Here is a 26036-nt window from a genome sequence, read left to right as displayed (position 1 = left end):
TATGAGAAACTGAAAAAATGGAAATAAAGTGTTTGTAAATGGGGAGGGGAGGAGGGGATGAAGGGAGGGCAGGGACAAGGGGAAAAATGAGAATCAAGACCTATTATGTAAAGGTACAGAATCCCAATGATGAATATAATTGTATTGTATACCTAGATTGTACCAATAACCTCAATAAAAAGAAAAAATAATAATAATAAAAAAAAAACACTGAAAACCAAAATACACATCAATAGATGAAAACTTACAATGACTGTGGTGTATATATAACATGTCACAGAATACTACCCAAAGGTCACATACTGCATGATTTTATTTATACAACATGCTCCAGATGACAGGAGCACAGAGATGGGGAACAGATCAGTGGGTGCCAAGGGCTGGGGCAAAGTAGCAGAGTAAAGGTGTGACTATCGGGGCAGCAGGAGGGAGACATGTGGTGACAGAGGAGCTCTGTTTCTCAGAGGAAGCAGTTACCTGAACCTGCATGTATAATGAGATGGAAGAGAACTACAATACACATCCCACCAGTGTGGATTTCCTGGGGATGTACTACAAGTGCATAAGTGTGTAAAACATAACAACTGGAAGAGACTGCACAGCACATGGGATCTCTCCTAGTTTTGTAACTCCCTTGGAATGTCTATTTACAACAAAAAGTTTTTTGTTTATTTTTAAGGAAACAGGTAAAAAAAAAAGACAATTCATCAATAGAAACTAGCAATATCTACATCCTAAAGTTATATTATCTTTAAAAATTAAATGTATTGCCAAGCATGGTGGCGCATGCTTATAATCACAGCACTTGGGAGGGTGAGGCAAGCGGACTGCCTTGAGTGTAAGAGCAGCCTGAATTACAAAGAGTAACGGTCTCCAAAAAAAAAAAAATTTTGTTATTTTTCACATTCATTTTTTGAATTATTTTATTTCATGGTGATCTTTATTCTAGGAAAAAAACTCACACTTTAAGACTCTATTTTAGCTCACAGTATCCAAAATACTAAATAACAAAATTATTTTATGGAATTTTTATGGAATGGGTTTTGCAGAGTAGATTTAAGTCCCAGTTCTGTAACTTACTACATATACAATAGATATACGTATTTCAGTGGTGTAATAATTTAGAAATGCAAAACAAAGAACAAGATTCTTAAACATTCTCATATTTCTAACTCAGTTAAAATCATTTTTAACAGCCAATGAGTGGTATTTTCCAATGTCTCATCACTTCATGCAAATTTTTCTTCTCACTTCACATTTTCAGGTAGAGAATGCTTTTTTTTTAGATTGGCTAACACTGCTCCCCACAGCTCCTCCCACACAAAGCTCTGCTGACACTAATCATCTGAAATTTTCCAGAAATTATTTCTGTATTCTATATTTCTATATTCCTTGTATTTTATTTTCCCATCATAATACAAATTATAAAAAAAGATAATATCAGCCCACCTCTACTCCATAATTTAGAATCTTCTTTACAATTTATTAAACTAAGGACCAGGGATTTAGCTCAGTGGTTCCACTGCCTGCTTTGTAAGCACAAGGTTCCAAGTTCAATTCGGGAAAAAAAAAAAAAAAAAAAAAATTAAACTAATTATTTTCTTCTAAACTCCTAAAACTGTCAGGCAATTATTAAATAGGATTAACAAACTCAACTTGAATACTGCTTACTAAGTTTCTATCTTCTACACGTAAAAGTCATATTAAAAATTTTGAGGACAGTGAGTTTTTTCAAGTATTATCATTGATATATCACAATAAAAACTTCCAAACAATATAAAACTCTAAAGTGTGAGGATATTTTTTCACTAATTCTAATGTCCTTTTTTTTAAAAAAATAATGCATATTAGTTATACAGAACAAGTTTCACTCCTATCTTGATAGCTTCCAGCCCAGTGTCCCCCATCTTCTTCTTTCCCTCCCTCGTATTCATGTCTTCTCCTCTAATAGTCTCCTTTCTACTTTAATGTCATCTCTTTTTTTCAAGATTCCACGTAAAAGAAAAGGGATATCAGTTTTGACAGCACGATACTTGTATACATTATTACTTGTATATATTTCTTATTTTGAAATAAAAATTTTATACACACATATACATATACATGGTGCAAAGACAGTACAGAGTGCTCTTAAATCATTCATCTAGTTTTCCCTGATTTTAGTAAATGATATAACCACAGTACCTTGGTCAAAATTAAAAACTGGACATTGGTATGACAGTGTTAACACAGATTTTAGTTATATATTCTATACTTTTTCTTTTCTCTACCTTTTGGGTAACTGATGACATTGAACATTCAAATGTCTTGGGGATAAGTAGACGTCCATATGTATTGGGAAAATTCCTATTATCATTCATAATTTAATCTGGTTTCCAGCCATTCTATAATGATCTTTGATATTCTACACAATTACAGATTCATAATGACATAGAACTTAGTGTTGGAAGAAACCTTATGTTATCTGAATTAATACTTTAAAAGTATAAATTATCTCCATTATCAGACATGTTAATAAATCACTTTCAATAAAAAACAAAATATTGAGTCAATATATGAGAGTATTACTGCTTCATAAATCTTTACTTGTATTTGTACAAATGGATACATATAGATAATCTGAGTTATACTATTAAAATATATTCCTTGGGCCGGGGATTTAGCTCATTGGTGCCACCACCACCAGCCTTGCAAGCTCAAGGTCCCAAGTTCAATCCCCAGTACTAAAAAAAAAAAAACAAAACAAAGCAAAACAAAACAAAATATTCCTTACCACACAAGCCAGAGTCAAGAATGGTTTAGAAGTTATTCATCTACACTAAACCAAAGAAAGAAACCTTTCTATAATACCTCTGACAGGCCTAGAGATGTAACTCAGGGGTAGAGTGCTTGCCTAGTTCATGAGAGGCCCTAAATTTGATCCACAGTACTGTAAAGACAAAGCCCTGACAGACAATTCCATCACTACTTAGACATTATTAAAGAGAGGACATTTACTGCTTATACACCAGGCAGTAATATTAGGAATTTTTCACATGGAACCAACATTTACCTCTTGATTTTTAATTCACAGCTCACCAAAAAAAGGGTTTTTTTCTTCTAAAGAAAAATGTTCTGCAGTTCTATTTCCTTGCTTTTTATTCCTTTTTAAAACCAGTAAACAGAAATCAAAAAGTTGCAAAATAATGTTTCTTTTTTAGTTCCTAAGTAGAGACTCTTGAGGGCAATAACAGAAGACAAAGAAGTATATAAAGACTCTAAATTGAAAAAGAGAAGCAAAGTCAAGTAAAAAGATCAAGTCAACATCTTCACAGAGGTGCTGTAAAGAAAATTATCAAATTTGGGCAAAGTCATAAAAGTGTGCTGGGCTCAAATTTGAGATAATCCTGATATAGCCTCCTGGAGCCAGAGAATTTTTAAAACACTGGTGGTTCAAGACCTCTAAAAGAAATTCTGAATTAATTAGTCTAGATAGAACCTGCGTTATCAGAATTTTTAAAGCTTCAAAGAGAAGCCTATTAGTGTTCAGCCTATAGGAACCACCTAAGAGATTTCTTCATAATAACTTTAAGAATCTTTGAAATATTTATTTATTTGTTTGTTTATTTATTTATTTTTATGTGTTTAGGTTTTTATGAGACGGTCTCCTTATGTAGTTCAGAATAGCCTTGAACTCATTATGTAGCCCAAGCTGGCCTCAAACTTAAGGGGATCCTCCTGTCTCAGCTTCCCAAGTGAGTCTTGGGACTACAGACATGCCACCATGCCTGGCATAAACTTTGAAAAATTCTAGGAGTTATGTTATGCAGCATTTCCAAAATTTACTTTTAAATCCTTTTTTCCATAGAGCAACCTGACTTAGATAATTCTTTAGCTGTAAATCAAAGTAAATATTAAGTTCAGAATTAAACTGTAGAACTTACAAACTTTATAAAAGATCTGTTCTGTTTAGGGACAAGAGAGGTAAAAGAAGAAAACAAGGATTTAGAAGGATTTATTTTTATACTATCATAATTTTACTACAGTAAACATTATGTACTGAAAATATGTCACTCAAAAAGGAAGACAATCAAAAGATGGGAGGGAGGATGAAAGAAAGGAATTTAGATATATTACAATGTACATGTACCGACTCCTCACAAGGAATGTACACATTATGTACTACAAACATTTTTAAAATTTCAAATGCAAGATTTGATTTCTAACTTAAAACTTTCAATTTAAAGATGCATATACTAAGTTTGTAACTAAAAAATATTCCCTATGAAAGCACATTCCAAAAACAAATTTATGCTGCCCTCTAATGGTTCAAGATCATTTTACCTGGACTATACCTAAAGAGTAATGATAATTTTATTATTTTATAAAAGGAAGAATTACAATACCATAGAATAAGGTTTCAATTTTCAGCATAAGTGAGCTCAAAAGGTTAACTATCTGTATTCATATTCAAGACTCTTTATCAAGCTATTTTCAAACTACTATATTTGCCTATAATGTACAAATTAAGACAAAAATCTACTCCTGTGCATTCTCCAACAGCCTTCTCAATTTAGCTCTTTTCATGTTAAGTCACTAGTATTCAAATTAAATGATCATATGCCATTAAAGAATGTGAAAATTACATATAGTGTTACATTTTATCTTATCTAAAATATTACTTAGCAACTAGAATTTATTAGAAATTTAAATATTTTCTTTGATAAAAACAAGGGATGAATTTCTGGCTTATTATAAATACTGACATTTCAAAATAACACTGCATATCACTCTTGATATTTACCCAATCTACTTTTTAAAAAATACAAAAACGCTGGTACATATATCAAGCCTTTAACATCACTTTTCTATGTTCTTTTTTTTTTTTGGTACTAGGGATTGAACTCAGGACCTTGCATTCACAGGGCAGGCGGCAAAACCACTGAGCTAAAAATATCCGGCCTTCTTTTTTATCTTCTTGAACTTGCAATTTATTCTGTCAGAATTTTAACATGTGATATTTTATGTCTAAAAGCCATTTTATTGCTAGTTCCATCACAACTGTATGCATCAAAAATATGCATATTGATTAAAACTGATAGACATTTGTTGGGGATTTCTGTTGTTCTGGGGATTAAGCTCAGGGTCTCATGCAAGTACCTAAGTGCTCCACCAATGAGGCACATCCTAGGCATAGAGAAGTTCCCAAATATGAAAGCTAAAATAAAATTGTACAGTGAGTTACTACTGCAATTATTATAAGATGATGAAACAACATAAGCATTCATAATTCTAAACAAAACACAAAATCTCACGAACATGAAACTCAGTGACATGAATAGGCCTTCCTTTTTTAAAATTTATATTACTATATTTAAGAAAGAATACTTCTTACTGTTAAAATGATAGATTCTTTACTCCTATTTAAGTTTTTGTAGGTATAATTAGCAAAAAACAATTCATATTAAGAAGCAAATCTCCCCTGAGTTTTGTTACAGCAAGGTCACCCAATTTCTTCTATGCCAAAACTTACACTGTGACCTACCATGAGAAATTATTTTTAATGATGTGGCAGTTGATGACATGTAGGTCTTCTTTCTGTCTGTTGAAAGCAATGAACTAGAAACTACCTTATGTGTACTAGACTGTGTTACACATTCTATTAATTGTATTTACTACAACTACTCAGGATCTCAATTTCTGGAAAACATTTAAAACAGCACTACTAAGACTTATCAAATAACTATTCATTATACCTGGTACTTTTCACTTACAATTTTATTTTATATACTCAGAAAAGGTAGAAAAATAAAAACACTCTCAATACCTTTTAATGAGAAAGTATTTGTTTCATAAAATGCTTTTATCTTATCATGCACTCTAAATATATTTTTACCACAACTTTAAAGCTATACTCTTGGATAATTTAATTTATACAAAATACCCACTGTTAAATACTTGCCAAATCAAGTTAAAAAAAAAAAAAAGTCTGCCTTTGTTCTGCAGTCAACTATTGAGGGCTTAAAAGAAAAAGGTTTCTAAGATCCAAGTACAAGCTATGTTACGAAACACATACCAAAACCAGAAAGGCTAAAAATAAAAGAAACAAAGGTATACTGGGCAGATGGAAATAAAAGCATTAATTGCTATGCTGATATCAGAAAAAATAGAATTCAAGACAAAAGGTATTAATGACAGGCCATTTTTAATGCTACCATCTACAGTTCTCAAATAACACAGAGCACTTAAATATATCTATACGACAAATAACAATCACTTTTATTATGAAACAAAGCTACTCTCACAGTATCTTAACACATTTTCACCCTTTTCGCTTCAGGAAATACTGCATGGCTTTTTCTGTTATATTCAAATTGCCAACACTACCACTCCTGCACTTTAGAGTCATTGTTAAGTAAAATGAGGGTTACTTGAAAACAAGCACTGTAATATTGCAACAGTTCATATGATAACCAAGATGGCTACTGACTCACAGGGATAGCTTATAAAGAATAGATACAGTGGACAAAGGGATGACTTGCATCCTGGGCTAGAGAGATTTCATAATGCTACTTAAAATAGCACACGATGTAAAACATGACAGTTTATTTCTAGAATTTTCCATTTTGTATCATTGGACTAAAGCTGAATGCCAGTAACAAACTGTTCAAAGTAACACCACATATAAGTGGGGATTACTGTATCCAATAAATTCATCTCTCTTCTAACTGTACCAGCTAATGTTTCTAGATCAATGATGAACAGTTCTGGAGATATTGTGCCTTATTCTTGATCTTGGTCTTAAATGGATTAAATACCCCTACCTAAGCACTTCCAAGGCATCTGTGGTAACTGCATCATGCCATTCACTACTGACTGACTCATGATCACATCTGCTCCCCCACTAGGCTATGAATTCAAGAGCAAAGGCAATGTCTTATTCATCATTGTGTTCACCAGCATGTCACTTCTCAAGAACTGTTGACCGGCCCAGGGATTTAGTTCAGTGTCATGGTGCCTGCCTCATAAGCACATGGTCCTGAGTTTAATCCCTGGTACTACAAAAACAAACAAGAACTGTTGAGTAATGTGACATTTACATACTAAATGAATCAATCTATGAATATTCCTAATGTCAAAGATTCAGAATGGGTAAAAATATGTTCCAGACAAGGATCTAGAATGAAGAGGCAGTGTTACAATTAGTGAGACAACTTCATATCCATCAGGATAACTAAAATCAAAAACAAAACAAAAAACAAGTGTTGGTAGGGACAGGAGAAAATGGATCCCTTGTATATTCCAAAACTTGGAGGATCTGGATTTCATACACTGAGCAGAAATTTTCCTAAAAGGTGTAGAAATGTTTCATCATAGCAGGCCCATTCCCATTCCTTACAAACTTAGGGTTAAACTAAACATCAAATTCTGTACTCTTGCTATCAAGCCTGTCTTATTCCTGGTGCCTTACTGCCTTTCTACTTCTATATTCAGCTGTCTCTCATTTACTTCTCCATGTGGGTATTTAGTGCATTCCTATCCCTAAGCCTTCTAAACCATATTCAACATTTAAGGCACCCAGCTTCCTCTGGCTGGTTAACTTTACTTCTAATGAATCTAAAGTTGCAGAGAAGGGATTCTGTCTTTCTCCATTATCCCTGATATGTCTGGAACCTTTGCAACTTTCTCTTACTGCAGGAGTCGAAGATGCCTATCAGGTGGCATCAAAGGGAGAGTGTTTTTTGAAAGCCAAAGTTACAACTATTTACAAGGTACATTATTCACTATCAGTAAAATAGGGTTTTATAGATTACCTTGGGAACACTATCACCATTTATCACTTGTATGAGAAAATACATGCTAAGTTTCCAGTAACCAACATAAAACAAAACTTGAACACCGCCTAGTTTGATGATCATCCAAAATCTTACCCAGAACTTGAGACATATTACATTTTCAAGAAATATTACAGAAACTTCTATAAACATGTAACATAAACACATTAATAGCCATAGTACTAAAAACCATACTTAAATTTGTTTGGAAATCCAAACGACATTTTAAAACTTCACTAAACCTTCAATAAAAATCAACAGCTAAAGAAAATGCACAGAAAGTGATTGAGCATAAGGAGTAATACTTGTTGGAGAACATGGTTTTTTTTTTCAGAAAGGAACTCTCCAAATAGAAGAGGAAAGCTTCAAAATTTTTCAAATTTTTCAGAGCTAAAACAAGCAACCCATATATATTTTTTTTCAGAATTCTGAAAACTGAAAGCCCACTCAGATATACATTACATGACTCATTAAAAGAGCTTCATAAATTAAACTGTCATTTTGTACCTTTATTTTTTTAGTACTAGGGACTGAATCCAAGGCCTTTACAAGGAGGTACAATCCCAGTCTGCTTTTTATTTTGAGACAGGGTCTCACTAAGTTCCTAAATTGCCCAGGCTAGGCTCAAATTTGGGATCCTTCTGCCTTAGTCTCCCAGAGTGTTGAGATTACAGGCCTGTGCATTCGGGGCAGCTTTGTTCAGAAAAGGAAAGGAAGAGAGAAAAAGAGAAAAGAAAGAAATTGCTAAGGCAACATTTTGCTCAACTGAACAAAAATAATAGAGAAAGTGGGGAGGGGAAGAGGGGGAAAGGGAGAGAGAGGGAAGAGAGGGAGAGAAAGGAAGGGGAAAGGGAGGGGAAGGAAGGGGTGGGGGAGGCAAAGGGAAGGAAGACATTTTCGGGACAGTACTGCTTCAAACACAAAGTGAGTCAGATGTTATGTTTTGTTTTACAAATCTTGAACAACAGATTTATAGAATTCACCTCTAATAAAAGAACAGGGACTGCTATTTATTTCCTCTAATCTAAACACAAACTTGAAAGCTTTATGACTAACTAGAAAGGTAAAATTTAAATCATGGCTACATTCTCCTAGTTAAAGAATTAAACTTTTTTAACCTAAGTTGAGGAACACAGTAATAATGTATTTCTTGCTACATTCCTTACATTCAGCTGAGTGGAGAATAACACTTAAACTTTAAGTATAAAGAACTCAAAAAAAGATCTCAACATCATTTTTTACAAGTAGCTAAAAAAAACTAGACTGTCAACCCACAATTAAAAAGACTTTAAATTTTAGAACTGGCTTTTACTTCTGCTTTTGTTTTTGTTTAATGTTAAACTGTGGGATATAGAATTTATTTTATGTAACAAATACAGATATTTTAAAAAATAAATATCATACAGATATTTTAGTCTAATCCAAAATTAAGTGGGGAATCTTTAGCTTGCCTGGATGTTTCTTAGAGCAGAACAAGGAGTGTGAGTTCTAAATTTCTAACATGGAAAATTTATATCCAAGTATTAGTACCTGAATAACTCTATGGCAAGACCAAAGATAAAAAATAAATAGCTAAGACAAGGCAGAAAAGGTATGTGTATAAAATACAGAAAAACAATTATCTTGGCCACAATAATAGTATTATTCTAGGTTCAACTAAATTCCAACAAAAATCCAAAATGCTCATATTTGAAATACAGACTCAAATAACCAGAATAAGCTTAGAATCATAGCCTGATATTTTTATTGGGCAGGAGTAGTTTAAAATCTCTTAAAATGCCAATGTCCAATGCAAATTCGGGTATTTAGATTCTTCTGAGTTAAAAAAGACTGATAAAGTGAGGTAATGGTCCATGTATTATTCGTGACTTACTTTATTAAATCTGAAAAACAGTGCTACAAAAAAACGCTATTCTCAATTTTTTGGTAACTTAACTAAGAATCAGAAAGCTGAATAACCTGCTGAAATCTACATACCTATGACTTCAACTCCAGAGTCTGTTTTTATAACTAGACTATACCACCTACAATAAAAACGTGGCTAACAGTTACAATAAGCTATTGTGCAAAGGCAAAAGATAAGCAACCCATAGAAAACCATTTCGTCCTCAAGAAAACCCTATGAAATTAATACGAGTTTAGCCCCCAAAAGACATTCGCAATGTTTTTGGCCAAATACTTAAATAGAAAACTAATACTAGTATCTTTAGCTTCAAATAAAATGGAATATTACAAAATACATTTTTAGTATATGTGCTGCCGAAGCGAGCACTCAAAATACATTTTTAAAATCCACTTTTGAGATAAACTGTATATTCAATGAAATGTGCCTATTTTAAACTCATAATTTTATAAATTCTAACATGTACCATATAACAAACACCAAAAGCAAGACAGAGAACATTTTAATTTTAACACCCCATAAGTTTTCCTTGTACAGGAAATCTATACTGCCCCAAACCAGGGAACCAATAAACTTTCTGTCACTATGAAATAAGCTTGCCTATTCTATAATTCCATAAAAATAGACACTTGTAGTATATTCACTATGTACCTGGCTTTTTGCTAGGTCTGATTTTAAGATTCATGCATATCATTCCATGGATTAAGAGTTTTACTGTGGAATAGTATTCTGAGGCAGGTTATATTATAATCTGCTTTGGGGGATTTTTTTTGTTTTTTGTGGTTTTTTTAGATTTTGTGAGATGGGGGTCTGGCTATATAGGTCATCCTGGCCTTGAACTCGCTATGCAGCCCAGGTTGGCCTCAAACTCACAACAATTCTATTGCCTCAGCCTCCCAAATGCTGGGATTACAGGCATGTGCCACCACACCCAGCTGTATTACAATCTATTTAATCATTTATTGGGTAGTACACACCTAGGTTGTTCCTAATTTAACGTGATTATGAAGATGCTACATTCATGGACAAATCTTTTATTTTTCTTCTTCTTCAAACTCAGGACCTTTCCCTTGTGAGGCAGGTGCAGTGCCACTGAGGTAAATCCCTGGCACTCATGTACAAATCTTTAAATAGCTATATTTTTTTCATTTTTCTTAGGTATATACCAAGTGTGGGATTACTGGATGGAATAGTAAGATGTTTAACTTCATAAGAAAGTGACAGATTCTAGAAAGTGATTGTACCATTTTATATTCTGAACAGCATGAACAGCAATACATGACAGTTCCTGTTGCCCTACCCTGCCACTTGGTACTATCAGTCCTTTTAAAATTTAGCTATGGTTTTAATTTGCACTTCCAAGGTAATTAATGATTCTGAGCATCTTTTCATGTACTTTTAAACCATTCCTATCTCATCCTTAGTGAGGATCTATTCAAACATTCTCCTTTTTTGATACTTCTTATTGAGTTGTAGCTATTGCTTTATATATTCTGGAGACAAATTATTTTTCAAATATAGGTATTACAAATGTTTCCCTTTGATGTATGTCTTGCTTTTTGTCTCCTTTTATTGTGATAGGAAAAAATTCAGAGATCTCACATACTAGGTAAAAATCTAGCACTAAGATATATCCCCAGCTCTTTTACTTCGAGGTCGAAGGTCTCACTAAGTTGCCCAGTGTGGCCTCAAACTTGGGATCCTCCTGCCTCAGCCTCCCAAATAACTGAGATTACAGGTGTGCGTCACCATATCCTGCACTTTTTCATTTTTAACAATGATTTTCATGCTGGGTGACACAAAAACAGGCAACAGATTAGACACATAGGCTGTAGTGTGCCAACCTCTATTCTATTCCACTCATCTGTATATTGATCCCTCTGCCAATATTTCATTTTCCTGATTAATGTAGCTTTTTGCAAATGCTGAAGTTAGGTGGGATGAGTATTCCAATTTTGTTTTCTTTCCAAAACTATTTGGGTTAGTGCATGTCCTCTGCATCTCTACACAAATGCTAGTGTTATCTTATTATTGTTATAAAAATAAACTAGGATTTTTATTGAGATTATAATGCATGTTCATATTAATTTTGAAAGGACTGACAGTATTTTGATTTTGAGCTTTCTTTAATGTGAGCAGTCATTTTATTGCTTCCAGTATACAGGCTATGCATACATTTTGTTAAATTTATCCTGAAATATGACACATTTTTATATTCTAACTCTCTTGCTATTCATTACTACTAAATAGAAATACCACTCATTTTTTCAATATACTGACTTGGTATCCTACAACCTTACTAAACTCACTTATTCTAGTAGTTTTTTAGTCATGGTATCTTAGAATTTTCTACATGTATAATCACAGTGTGTACGTAGAAAGTTTTACTTTTCCAATAACCTCCCATTTATTTCTTAATGTAGAAGATAGAACTCAAGTATACCACTAAATACAAGTGGGAGTCATACATGTCAATACCTTGTTACTGATCTGATAAGGAAAGCATTCAGTCTTTCACCATAAAGCATAATTTCATCTAGAAGTTGTTTAGAGTAGCTTCTTTTCACGTTAAGAAAGTTCTCATCCATTCCTCATTTGCTGAATCTTTATCATGAATAAGTGTTAACTTTTCTCAAATGCTTTTTCTCCATCTAATGAAATGTTCATGTGGTTTTCTCCTTCATTCTGGTTGTTTTATATTAAACCAATTTTTCTTTCCTAGAATAAACAACACTTCATTGTGATATGTAATGCCATTTGAATTCTTGCTAAATTAATGTGCATATATTTTGTTAAGGATTTTTATATCTGTGATCATGTGGGACACTTATCTTAAATTCACTCTTCCTCGTGTGGGTTTTGGTAATCCAAATTCTCTTATGAGTATTTTTATAAAGCCTAAGTACTGTAATGTCTTTTTTTCTGAAAAATACCGCTAATTTAACAGTGTAATCTTATGTAAAAATATGAGAAAATATTTAAAATTTTGTCTTGTAGCTTATCTTTCCATTTTATATTCTATAAAGTGATATCTTCATGCAGAGTCACATTTAAAAGTTCAATATGATTTCCATGTATAAAGAATGATAAAGAGAAAAAACAGATTCCTCACCAAGGAATACAGTATATAAAAGGCAAAGTTATTTATAATTATTAGAACAAATTCCTGCTTTTTACCACTTAATGTTTATTTCATTTATCCAAGAGATTTTAAAGTTGTGTACTTCACTGACATCTTTTCCATTAGGTAGAAATCATACCACATATTTACAGGTCAAAGAAAGAGCAAATATTGGTAATTGCATAAGGTTTCATCTCTCCTTTATCACTCAGTGGCCTTGGAATAGAAACCAAAGTGAACTCACCCAGTCTGCCATGGTACACAAGCACCATCTAGTGTTAGAAATCAAAACCATAGGTTTATACCTGTTTACATCACTGTTGCTACATTCAATGTTTCTTAAGTATTCCATTTTCTAATATGCTTTTTTTAAAGGTGTTATAAAAAGTGAAGAATCCTATTGATAGTGTGAACAATCTCAAAAACAAATTGAACATCACCTTCATAAACCATATAACAATTTTTTTTAAAATCACTAATCCAAAAACCTGTAATCTAAAAAGCTCCAAAATCTGAAACACTTTGACACTGAAATACTGTCACATGCCTAAGATCAATGTATATAAACTTTGTTTCATATGCAAAAGTACTTAAATTACATAAAACCACCTTTAGGTTATGTGGATAAGGTATGTACAAAACATAAATAAATGCTTGTTTAGACTTGGATCTTATCACCAAAATATTTCAATATATATGTGTAGATATTTCCAAAACCAGAAAAAGCCAAAATCTGAAACATTTCTAGTCCCAAGCATTCAGAAAACAAATACAGTACTTAATCTGCATAATATGCAGGTTATTTTCATAAACCAGAATTGTGGTTAATTTCTGATTTTATTGGTAATTAACATAATGGAATAGTTTGAATGCTTCAAAAACTTTCACTATATCAAATTTCCATTGATAGCCATAACTGTCTGTAAAATTCTTTCCAAATCTTACAGATTTATTTCCCATAGCTATAGGGGAAATTTAAGTAGGTGCTTAGCTCTGCCAAAACGACCAAGTAATAACTTTTAGGCAAAACAGTCCAGAACTTGTCATGTGTTGCATCAAAGTAACTTTACCATGATAGCTGCAAGTGATTATGCTTCAGTGTGATGCATTAGCCAAAATGTACTAACCACATCTGATGGGGTACTGCTTGGTATTGATGTATACCATAACACTGCTCCAAACTGAGCAATGACAGATACAATCAAATTCTTCCGGCAAGCGAATATGAAATCCTAGATGAACAAAGACCAGGTAATTCACTCAAACTTAGGATGAATCCTAAATAATGCCATTTTCTGAAGATAATCACACATCTTGTTCTGGAAACTCTAGACTCTTAGTACACCTCTTCCTTTATGTCCTTCTAAAAAAACTCTCAAAGTCAAAGACAACTCTACTTTTGCTGAAACTTTAAAGGGTGATAAATGCTCCTAAATATTCCATTGGCAATTTAAACTCAACATAGTCAAGATTAAATTCCTCATCTTTCCAAAATTATGATGAAAATAATATTCCCTCAGAATTTTTGCCTCAGGGGAATCATTCTCTTGTGCTCCCCAGGCCTGGTGGGACATGCCTGCGATACAAGCACTGAGAGACTAAGGGAGGAGGACTGCAAGATTAAGCCCCGTCAGAGCCGGGGATTTAGTTCAGTGGCACCACACCTGCCTTGTAAGCACAAGGTCCTGAGTTCAGTCCCTGGTACCACAAAAAAAAAAGAAAAAAAAAAATTAAGCCCAGCCTGGGCAACTCTGCAATTCAGGGAGACCTGGACTCAAAATAAAAATAAATAAAATATAAAAAATAAAGGACTGCCGGGCATGGTGGCGCACACCTATAATCCCAGCACACAGAAGGCTGAGGCAGGAGGATCACTGTGAGTTCGAGACCAGCCTGGGCTGCATAGTGAGTTCCAGGACAGTCTCAACTACGTACTGAGACCCTGTCTCAAAAACTAAAGAAAGAAAGAAAGGACTGAGTATGTAGAGCTCAGAGTGAAGGACCTGCATTCAACTCCAAATTAAAAAAAAAAAAAGAATTGCTACATAATCCCCATTTTTCTGCAGACTGGGAGCATGACCCAGGCTTAGTCAATTAAAATATGATCTCACCACACTCATTTTGAAAAATAAATTCTTAGCAGGGCAGTATTCTAAGAATTATCAAAACCAAACAACTTTCCTGTTCTCTAGTAGTAACTGTAAATCTAGTCTACAGACTATGTAGCATAAAAGGTACAAAAATAGTATTTAAGCTTCTTTGAAAAATAAAATCAAGCACAGGAAGAATAAGACAGGAGCTAAAAGAAAGAAATGAAAAAGGATTATACTACAGCTCTATATTCAACCGTTTCTACATACCTCCCTAAGATACTTACCAGTTACATGGGCCCAAAATTTTCCATTTTCACATAATCTAGTTTTGAGTTGTAGTCCTTTGAAAATCTGTTCAGCAGATCAAGGTGCCAGAAATGGCCATTGCCAAGCAATAATACTTTTTTCGTCTGTGAATATATAAAACTGATAAACTATCTATAGAGGCCTGATTCCAGCCTTTCTATAAATTTATAAAATTTTGCAAGAAAGAACAAAAGCGTTGCTACAATTTGGGTAAGCATTCCACAAAGGCTCATGTATTACCAGTTTAGTCCAAGGCTCATGGTGCTCCTGGGTGATAATGTGCCTGCAGGAGGTGGGGTTGAGTGGGAATCTCCTCATCATATGGGGGCATACTCCTCTTAGGGCCCTAGCCCCTCTCTTTCTCTTTTTGCTCCTGGTCACCATGAGTTGCACAGCTTACTCCACCACATGCTCCCACAAATCAATGATATTCTGCCTCACCACAGGCACAAAAGCAACAAGACCAATCAACCATGTACTAAAACTTCCAAAACTATGAACCAAGATAAACTTTTCCTGTTCTTAAACTGACTATCTCAAGTATATATTATAACAATAAAAGGAATCTAACACAAGCATACAATGTCTAATCTTTATGTTGTGACTGTCATATGAATTTTTAATGTTTTATAATTTATATGTTGCTGAACATTCTCAAATGAGAAGAGATGTAACTCAATACAGTTGTCAAATATCTTGAGTGTAACAAAAGAAGACAGGTATTTCAGAATCCAGATCATAGCCTCCTCAGTTTGCACATGGATAAATCTTTTCTTTTCTCAACCATAAGACAAGGTAGAAAAAAAATCACTTTTCTGAGACTCTGAATGAGTTTAAGTAGAGAAAACTGATCAGCAAAAAACAAAGAAAAAATAGCATTGGTAAACTCTAACTATATTTAACTAGTAGGAACTGAAAGGATCTTTCCAAATAATACTAAATATCTGTTTCTTAGACTTCCTAATCTTTCATTCCTCTGCCTCAAGACACTACTGAATCGGCTGGGGATTTAGCCCAGTGGTTCTGCTGCCTGCTTCTCAAGCTCAAGGACCTGAGTTCAATTCGCGATACCAAAAAAACAAAAAGTTACTGAATGATCAAGAGTCTGAAAAGTTCTTCTGATTTTTGGTTCCAAATGCCTTGTAATACACTCAGGTGTTGTTCTCAGCAAATTAAGGTCATGTGTGAAATCAGGATTTTAACAGCTGAATAAGTCTGCCCTTTTTGTGAGCAGGGAAGGCTTTTAAGTTAAAACATGCTTGGTAACCTACTAGCACTCCCCATTTTTCTTTTACCATTTTTGTAATCTGCAAAATATCACAAAGAATCCAAAAGTTTGAAGGGAAAAAATCCTTTCTGTCCACTAATGGGAATGACCTAAGACCCACCCTATATTCATGACTTTGGAGAAGCGCTGCCTGTTTTTTGTGCCTGAATATTTATTTACCTCCTGCACCTTTCCATCATTCACGATCTTCCTTTAGAGATCTTTGTTCAAGTGCACCATCACCTCTTACTGACTAGACTGCCTCCCCTACTAGAAAATGAGTGCCAGGCAAGTCAGGGATTATTGTCTGAATTCTCATTGCTTTAGCACCAGATTTTTTTCACATAAAAATAATAAATTCACTGCAAAATTTCAATAAGGAACCACAGATATCAAAATACAACAAATGTCAAAACATAATACTCTCATGAATCAATTCATTATAGTGCATTAAAAATAAAATATCACGAGAAAATACATTCATTCATAGGAAAATGGATACATATTGAAGATATACTCCTAAGTAAAATAAATAAGGCACACATGTGTAAATACCAAATAGTTTCCCTGGTGTGAATAATCTGCAATAATACATAAGATCCTAATAAGATTACTTACATTTAGAAATGGGAAGAAAGGAGCTAAAGGTGTAGGGAAGGTGGGATGGGTAGGGGAAGGGTAAAAAGGGAAAAGAAAAAAAATGTGAGATAATGAAAAGATGAAAATAAAGTGTTTGTAGATCGGGAGGGGAGGAGGGGGTGAAGGGAGGGCAGGGGTAAGGGGAAAAAATGAGAATCAAGACTTGTCATGTAGAGGTAAAAGATCCCAACGATGAATGTAACTGTACTGTATCCCTAAAATGTACCAATAAACTCAATTAAAGCTGAAAAAAATAAAATAAAATAAAATATCATGCAAGTACTTAATAGAATGTTTCTTACTCAGGAACATTAAACATATCTATTGTGCTAAAGTGGACAACTAGCTTTATTTACACCCTAACCTAATAGCTTTATTTACACTACCTAACCTAAGACTAAAAGAAAAACACTCAAAAACAATGAGGGGGGAGGGAAGAGGGGAGGAGAGGGGGAAGGGGTGGGGCGAGAGGGGGAGATGGGGAGAGGGAGAGGGAAGAGCAACTACTGAAAGAAAAATATAACCAGGCATGGTGGTACACGCCTGTGATCCCATCCTAGTACTTGGGAAATTGAGGTAGAATGATAACAAGTTCAGGCCAAACCAGCAACTTAGTAAGACCTTATCTCAAAACAACAACAAAAATGTTAATTCCCCCATCTCTCCTGTATGATAGAGCACCACACTCAGCTAGGATGCCCCACAGTTAGAAGCTGACATGCTACTGAATAGGAGAATAAAAAGTCACATACTAGAAAGTACTTAAAAGCAAAAAGGTTTAGGCCAAATTAGCAAGGGGAAGATGGCAGATATTACTTCAAGCATCACCTAGGGGAAAGGGGACTAAGTATAACTCACTAACTGCAAGTTTCAGCCAGCACTCCACGAAAAGGGGACATTACCATTAAGGACAGACGCACTCACTAAAGGGCAGTATGGGACACTCACAGTGCGGGGTGCAGGGGGTGCACATAATCAATTCCCCCAGGTACATTGGTGGAGGAGAGGGGAAGTCAAAGGAATCATCCAACTTTTCTTAGAGACTCTGAATAATAACACTTAAAGGAACTATTTACAATCTGAACAGGACTATGCTTTAAACGGATATGATTAAAGATAATTAAAAGTATCAAATTATATATAGACAAAATATTATCATACAACAGCTGCACTGTCAGTAAATAATACAAAATCATAGCAAAAGCTTCAGCAAATACCTGATCACAGTGGAAAAGAATTTCTTGGACAAAACCAATGAGAGACTTAAAAAAAAATCAAAAGATTTGCGTGCCAGATAAAGTTCAGTAGTACAGGGGTTGGCTAGCACAAGGCCCTGGGTTTTTATCCCTAAAAGGGGAGGGGAGGGGAAGGGAGGGGAGAATAGTATAGGATATCAATAAGTATATTTTTATAAAATATATCTTAATCACATAAAGCATTTTAGATCTATCAAAAACACTTCTCAAGGATTAAAGATATGGAAAATGCACATTATATTAGGTGATATTAGGTGAAAAGAGGGCATCAAATTGCATATACAGGATAAACAAATTAAGATACAGTATATACATACAAAGAGACAAAACCCAGATATTCAACATAGATGCATACCAAAAAAAACAACAAATAAGAACTTCATTATACAAAGTGAAAAAAACACATAATAAACACTCTATGAGTCTATCTGTACAAAGTTCAGGCAAAACTAATCAGTGGTTACTTCTGGGGTCGGATGTGTCATATGCAAGGAGGTCTGAGAAAAACCTCAGGCAAGGGGAATATAACACACAGCAGGACACACATGTGTAAGAAGTATCAAATAAGGTATAAATATACTGAGAAAATTAGTCAGCCAGATGTAGTACATTGAAAGTTTTTGTTTCATTGTATGCATATTATACCTTAACAAATGATTATGGACACTGCACATGATGCACCTGAATTTGGTCAAGTACATCTATATGCAAAGAAAAACAGAACTTTTCTTTCCTGGTACCAGGAATTAAATTAACTCAGGACCTTGCACTTGCAAGGCAGGCACAGCACCACCAAGCTATATCCCCAGCCCTAAAATAGAATGCAAAGTAATTTAAAATATTAAAGAGGGTAGTTCTGGGACTATAAATTATTCATATTTCTTTACCTTTCTGTATTTTACATATTCTTTATTCTTTTCTTTTGTTTTGGGGTAGGTGTTGTTTTGTTTTGTTGAAACAGAGTATACTCACTATATAGTCCAAGCTAGCCTTGAACCTGACCATACTCCTGCCTCAGCCTCCCCAGTGTTGGGATTACAGGCATGCACCACCACGCCCAGCTATTTTTCATATTGTTTACAATGAGTTTTATATGACTCATGATGGGAGGGGCCACTAAGTGTTACTCTGAAATTCTCGATACACTTGTAAAATTCTGTTAACACCTGCACTATCATAAAGTCAGGAAATGTGCAAAGAGACCCAGTAAATTCTCCTCCAGTAAATTTCCTTAAACTACAAACACTAAGTTTGTTAATATATTTAGACAAAAAAATTTTTGTAAGTAAAACAAAAAGCCACTGAGCTGTGCTCGCTAAAGGAATAAGTACATCAACTGGGAAATCGGTACTATAAACTTTGAGTTGACTTTAAAATTTGGTCCTGCCTACAACAAGGACAGGGCTTTCATGACAATAAAAACTAGTTTCTGAAAACTATTACTTCAAATTGCCCTTGCAAGCCTCATTTGTCTAAATTCCATGCAAAGTGCCCCAAATTAATTGTGTTTATATTGAAAATACTCTGAATTTTGAAATTTTCTTTTTTTTTAAGAAACTTTTTCAATACGCATCAAATAATGAATAAAAACAAACCAAAGAAGACATACAAACCTCTGATTGTACATGCCCCGAAAGTTGTAATTAGCTCCATAATTTGGGAATGGCTTTGGATCTAATGGCCTGTAGATGGCAGGCTCTCCCCTTTTCATAGCGAGCCCATTCAATTCCACAGTTGGAGTTATACTGCCTGTTTTAAAAAAAATAGTAAAGGCACACAAGTGAAAAGTTACATAATAAAAATCATACAAGCTATACTTTTATTACATTTAATTACCATGGAAGAAGATGAGAGTGGCTGGCCCATCTGTATGATTTGCTAATGAAGTATAAGCAAACCAAAAACAAACAAAATAACATCTAGTGAAATTTCTTTGGATATTTTTGCAACATTTTCTGTACATTAATGACCAAACATTCAACCTTGTAATCATACTATTTAAAACAAAGTAAACACAAAATTATTATATTGCTATGTTTGAGTATGAAGTTCAACATTACTTATGCCAAAAAGTTTAGATATTTAATTATTATAAATATCACCAATGAGTATTTTTACTTCATAATCAAGCAACTAAATATTAGCAGTTACATCAATAATCTTTAGATTTGTCTGAGAGTTTATTTTTTGAGATTTTTCCTGCAATGAACAAGATACAATAAATATGTGATACTCTATGGATATTTCCTGATACTAAAATGTTTCTTTATTCCTAGGAAACACAAAAAGACATGTACAAGTAGCACTATCAATTAAAGCAAAAACTAGAAACAACAATAAAAAACCATAAGTATGGCATCAGTTCTATAAACGTCCATTGCATAAAATCCTAAAAAGCTATTTTTTCCTTTTTTATATTTTTAATTTTTTTATTTGACAGTATACCTTGGAGATTACAGGACAAGCAATATTATTAATTAAAAATGAACAAGGTAACAAATAGTGTGTACTTTTTTATCTTTATTGAAAAAAATTGAAAATACAAATATGGTACATATTTACTTTTTTAAAGGACAATACTAAAGAAAAACTAGGTACTAATGAGAAAAGACACAGGAAAGGAAGAGTAGAAGCTGTTTTGCTTTGAATGTGTACTATTTTATAGATTTTATTTTAAGTAACTGAAAATTTTTCAGTTACTTTTTTTTTTTTTGTACTGGGATTGAACTTAGGACCTCGTACTTGCAAGAGAGGAGGTGGAACCACTAAACTAAATCCCCAGCCCAGTTACCTTTTAAATTCCATCAAAAATAAGGAGAAAGCAATCCTTAAAAATTAAAGGAAAAATGAAATTGGATCTAACTGAATTGAGATGACGACTTAACTGGAGTTAATTTTCAAATTAAATACTGTAAAATCCTCTTGAGACATATTCTTTTAAAAATAGAAAACAAAACAATGAAATCTTAAAACTATTTTCAGTAATTGTATTACCAGTAACATGATTTTTTTTAGCTAGTATTATGCTTTTAATTGAAACAAAATTAAATCAAAACAAAGATCAAAAATCTATAATAACAAAACAATGCAATTAAACTAGTAGTAAATCAAATTGGTGGCCTTATCAAAAAAAAAAAAAAAACACCTGATTATTTCAAATGACTTTTTAAAACAATAAAACACGGGCCAAGGATCTAACTCAGGGGTACCAAACCTACCTTGCAAACGCAGGTCCTGAGTTCAATCTCTAGTACCAATAAAAAATAAATAAAATAAATAAAGCTTAGTAAAACCCTCACATGGCCCAAGAAAAAGGCACCTGCAAATATATCATAAGCTATTTTCAGTAATCAAGCTGTTAATACTATACTGATATTATGAAATTATTATGTATCTGTAAATAGGTATTAAACAGATTAAAGAATATAGGTAATTATGTTTATATTAGAAACTTTTTTTTTTGGTACTGGGGATCAAACTCAAGACCTTGCGCTTGCAAGGCAGGCACTGTACCACTAAATCCCCAGCCCAGAAACCAATATTTTTAACATAAGAGATGGAAATACAAAATCATGTTAAGTAAAAACCCTATAATTTTAAATTTTAATTGCAAACATCATTATGAATTCATGTGTTTTCTCTTTAAAACAAAACAAAACAAAACAAAAATGTAGGGTATTTCCTAGCTCTCTCCACTAAAGTGGCCTAGAAACAACTCATTAGCAATGACAACAGCCAGCAACCAGTTTCATTTATGACTATCAATTTCCACTTAGAAAAACATAATATTCTTAGGAGAAAGAACTAATTCCAGACACATACATTATAGTGATAAAAGGGAAAGAATCAAGTACTTATCATTTCTGAATAAACTAACTCAAAACATGCAGATGATGAGGGAAATTAATTCACCAATTATCTAGAAAATTCCTACCTTATTAATGCAGAAAGAATGAGCACAAAACATCATCATTTTGTAACGCCTGATAAAATAACTGATCTTTTAGGCAATGAGCAGTCTACTCTCACCATTAGGTCAAATGTTGATGAACTTGATTCTGGATGAGCCAGGCTAACAATGACATGATCTTAAAATCACAAAATAAGAGACCAAGAAAGCAAGTTTTCTGATGCAGTGCAATAGGAAATAGACAAAACTATCTATAAAGCAGTCTTGTCAAAGAATTCAAAGCTGAATCTATACAAATTAACCTTCAAATTCACCTATAGGATTATGAAGGGGACAAAGGCTGTGTAGCACCACAAGTGTACAAAACCAAAAAAGTGGAAAATTCCACGGACTGATGGCCCAGTTTCTTCCACAAACAATCTGAAATAAAAATAAAGATGTGAAAGGATTCAATACCTTAAAAGCGACTAAAGAGACACTACAAACAAATGCAATAAATGAGCCTCACTTTGATCTTGACTGAAACCAACTATTTAAAAAATGAGACAATAAGGCAAATTTGAACTTTGACCATTTTTAATGTTAAGAAATTACTGTTTTATGTGCTTGATAAGGATGCTACCGTTAATTTTTTAGGAGTCCTTATCTTAAAAAGTATTTAAGGTAAAGTAATACCTCTTATATCTAAGATCAGATTCAAAATACTCCAGAGAGAGATGAGAAACAAGACTGGCTGCCATTAGTGGCTAACTATGGAAGCCAGGGATAGGCACAGGTGGCATTTATTATCTTATTCTATTTTTGTTAAAATTTTTAAATTCCATAATTAATGTAAACTTAAGGAATTTTAAGAATCAAAATAGGTTTTTTAGTAAAACACGTATATATGTTCTATCAAAAAATTTGAATGTAAAACTTTTACATTAAGTAAAATTGAATTTAGATTCTGTATTATTTCATTTGATTTATGCTTTTTAGACCATGCATTTAAGATTGCATTAATTACATTACAAAACAGGTATATTTATTGCAGCAAAGAAATTAGGGCTGGCATAAAGGACTAGCAAAGGAATGATAGAACCTTAAATGCACAATATATGCAATCTATCAAGAGTCAGACTGTCTTGACTGCTTGCCTCATTTCTGAAGAATTAATGTCAAACCACTGAAGAATGTAAAAATGGAAATTAAATCAAGAAGAGAAAAAGAATCAGACCATGGTGGCACGGGCCTCATCCAGCACTATGGAAGGCTGGGGCAAGTGTATAGTGCTCATCCTGGGCACTGGATCAGCTTAGCAAGACCCTGCCTGAAAATTCTTTAAGAATTGGGGATGTATCTCAGGCCCTGGATGTGATCTCTAGTACTGCAAAAGGAAGGGGAGAGGAGGAGGAGGAAGAAAAAAGAAATCAAGGAGAAGAAAGAAGAAAAAAAAGAATGTATTGAATAGTAAATCCAATTAGTCCAAGTCCCTCATTTACTACATACATTATGGCAAAGAAAAAGAATGTCAAGCATAAAGGTGTTCTCTTTTGCCCAGCTCTCTACCTTTCCTTCGCTCCCTCCTTTCTTATTTAGAATATTTTATTAAGTAACAAATAAAATATATAAACCTTAAGTATACAGCTGAATGAATTACTATACACATGTAATCAAATGACCACCATTCAGATCACCATTCACTTCCCTCACCCAGAAAGTTCCTTCAGTCTCATAAGTCAATACCCACCTTCCAAGGGACTTATTCTGACCTCTGTTATCCCTGATTTATTAAGTTGTTATTTATAACTGAGTATGTTTTCTTCCTTCTTTATATCAATAATTCCATTTGCATATATTAGTGTTTTAAACTTTTTTATCAATAAACACTATACCACTGAATGAAAATACCATAATTTATTTTTCTACTAATGGAACATTTGAGTTGTTTCCAGTTTGGGGCGATTACAAAGTCACCATGACCACTCTTAAAAAAGTCTTTTAGTAGCTACTACTCAGTTCTCTTGGCAATGACTTAGCAGTGTAATTGCTAGGTCACAGAATAGTTTTGTGTTTAACTTTATTAGAAACTGCCTAACAGTTTCAAACTACTTTAACTCAAAACAATACTCTATATCTTTAAAGCTTTACATTTTTAATTTCAAAAAGATTTCAGTTTAATAATTAATGTGTCAATAAATAAGAATCTAACATGTTTGGAAATCACTACTCAAAGGAAAAAGGAAAAAAAGAAAAAAAAATCACCATAAGGTGATCTGAATGTAATGGTGGCACATACTACATTTGGTATCCAGACAATGAGCTGGGTTTTAAAATACATAAGGTACTATATCCATATGACTTCACTGAGTAATCTCATTTGAAAGTAAAACTACAGTAAATTTTCTTCCTTGCAATGTTAGAAAGTGGACTTTGTGACAGAAAGTAGGAGAAGCAGAAAGCACAAAGCATGCTAAAACAGCTTGACCTCTCAGAGTTAAGTCTCTTTCTCACAGAACTGCACTGGCCAGTGCACATCTTCCCTACTTCCATGGGAACACAGCTACAGAAAGCTGCTTTTTAAGTTTTTTAATGATGAAGATTGAACAGAGCCTTCCACTGAGCTGTATCTCCAGCCCCGACGCTTTTGTTTAAGACAAGGTCTTGCTAAATTGCCAGGGCTGGGATCCAACTTTTGATCCTCCTCAGCCTCCCAAAATGCTGGGATTACAGGTGTGCCGCACCACAGCAAGCTCACAGAACGCATTTACAGAGCCACTTCAAAGTATGAGATGTTTCCATGGAACACTAGGCATTCCTGTTTTCAGTGTATGAGAGGTGGACCCAGATGTATAAAAATAATCATCACATAGGGCCCCTCATAAATAATAGGCTACAAAGTCAAAACTGTAAACACATTATCAATTTTTTAAAAAGGTTCTTGGATTTTTAAAAATTTCTGTAAATTACCTAAGACCTGGATACACTTACAAGGTATCATGTGATGTTCTGATATGGCTCTACAATTATCAATGTTAAATGAAAAGGCTAATCAGGAACACAACTGTGGATTTATATGTACCAAGTATAAGAAAAATGTCACTAGTCTTCAAAGAACAGCATACTGCTAACACTTAAAACACCTCTGTAAGAAGTAAGAAATGTCTTAGAATGGGACCAGAGATTTAGCTCAGTGGGGCTGCCACCTGCCTCACAACTGCAAGATCCCGAGAGTCCAATCCTTGGTATAAAAAAAAAAGAAAGAAGGAAATGTCCTAAAACATAGCAGTTACTCAGTAAATAATTGTTGGAGAATGAACTACTTAACTGACCAACCAGGCCTTCGGGGAGAAACGGGTGGCTACATAGCAGGAATTAGGAAAATACAAGACAACCTTAGGAACGCTTAAAATAAAATAGTACAATATTAAAATAATAAATAGTACAATATTAAAATAATACAATATCTAAAACAATGACAGGGAAATATCAGGACATAGGAGTCAAAATGGAGAGACTATGCCACTGGTGAATAAATAATGATAGTAACAATATTATAAATCTGTAAGTAGAACAGTAATCCAGGAATCTACAATAATATAAACAATAACAAAAAGAGAAAAGGGAAAGAGAAACTTCTTTTGTATGCAATGCCAGCAAATAAATCTATAAAGAATATTGGCATTTTTAAAAATCACCATTTGGCAACCTTCAAGGTTGTTAACTGATTGAGACTAGAACTGTCAGT

General features: G+C 33.6%; 1 protein-coding gene across 10 annotated transcripts in view; it reads right to left on the bottom strand.

Moving 5' to 3' along the window:
• Nucleotides 1–26036, bottom strand: part of LOC104861106 (ubiquitin-conjugating enzyme E2 W) — a 377455-nt gene that overhangs the window by 201521 nt on the left and 149898 nt on the right. For 9 of the 10 annotated variants that reach the window (XM_010622419.1, XM_010622423.2, XM_010622422.3 and 6 more), the window contains one exon: nucleotides 20013–20148. In XM_010622419.1, coding sequence (XP_010620721.1) covers nucleotides 20013–20148 — 136 coding nt within the window. Of the gene's footprint in view, nucleotides 1–20012; nucleotides 20149–26036 lie in introns of those variants that run through there. The other variant, XM_033760534.1, reaches the window with a different exon arrangement.

This window comes from Fukomys damarensis, unplaced genomic scaffold, assembly GCF_012274545.1.
Source record: "Fukomys damarensis isolate Sample0158 unplaced genomic scaffold, DMR_v1.0_HiC HiC_scaffold_5, whole genome shotgun sequence".
NCBI classification, from domain to species: Eukaryota; Metazoa; Chordata; class Mammalia; order Rodentia; family Bathyergidae; genus Fukomys; species Fukomys damarensis.
The sequence above is the reverse complement of the archived record's forward strand: the minus strand, read 5'-3'. Positions and strand labels throughout refer to the sequence as shown.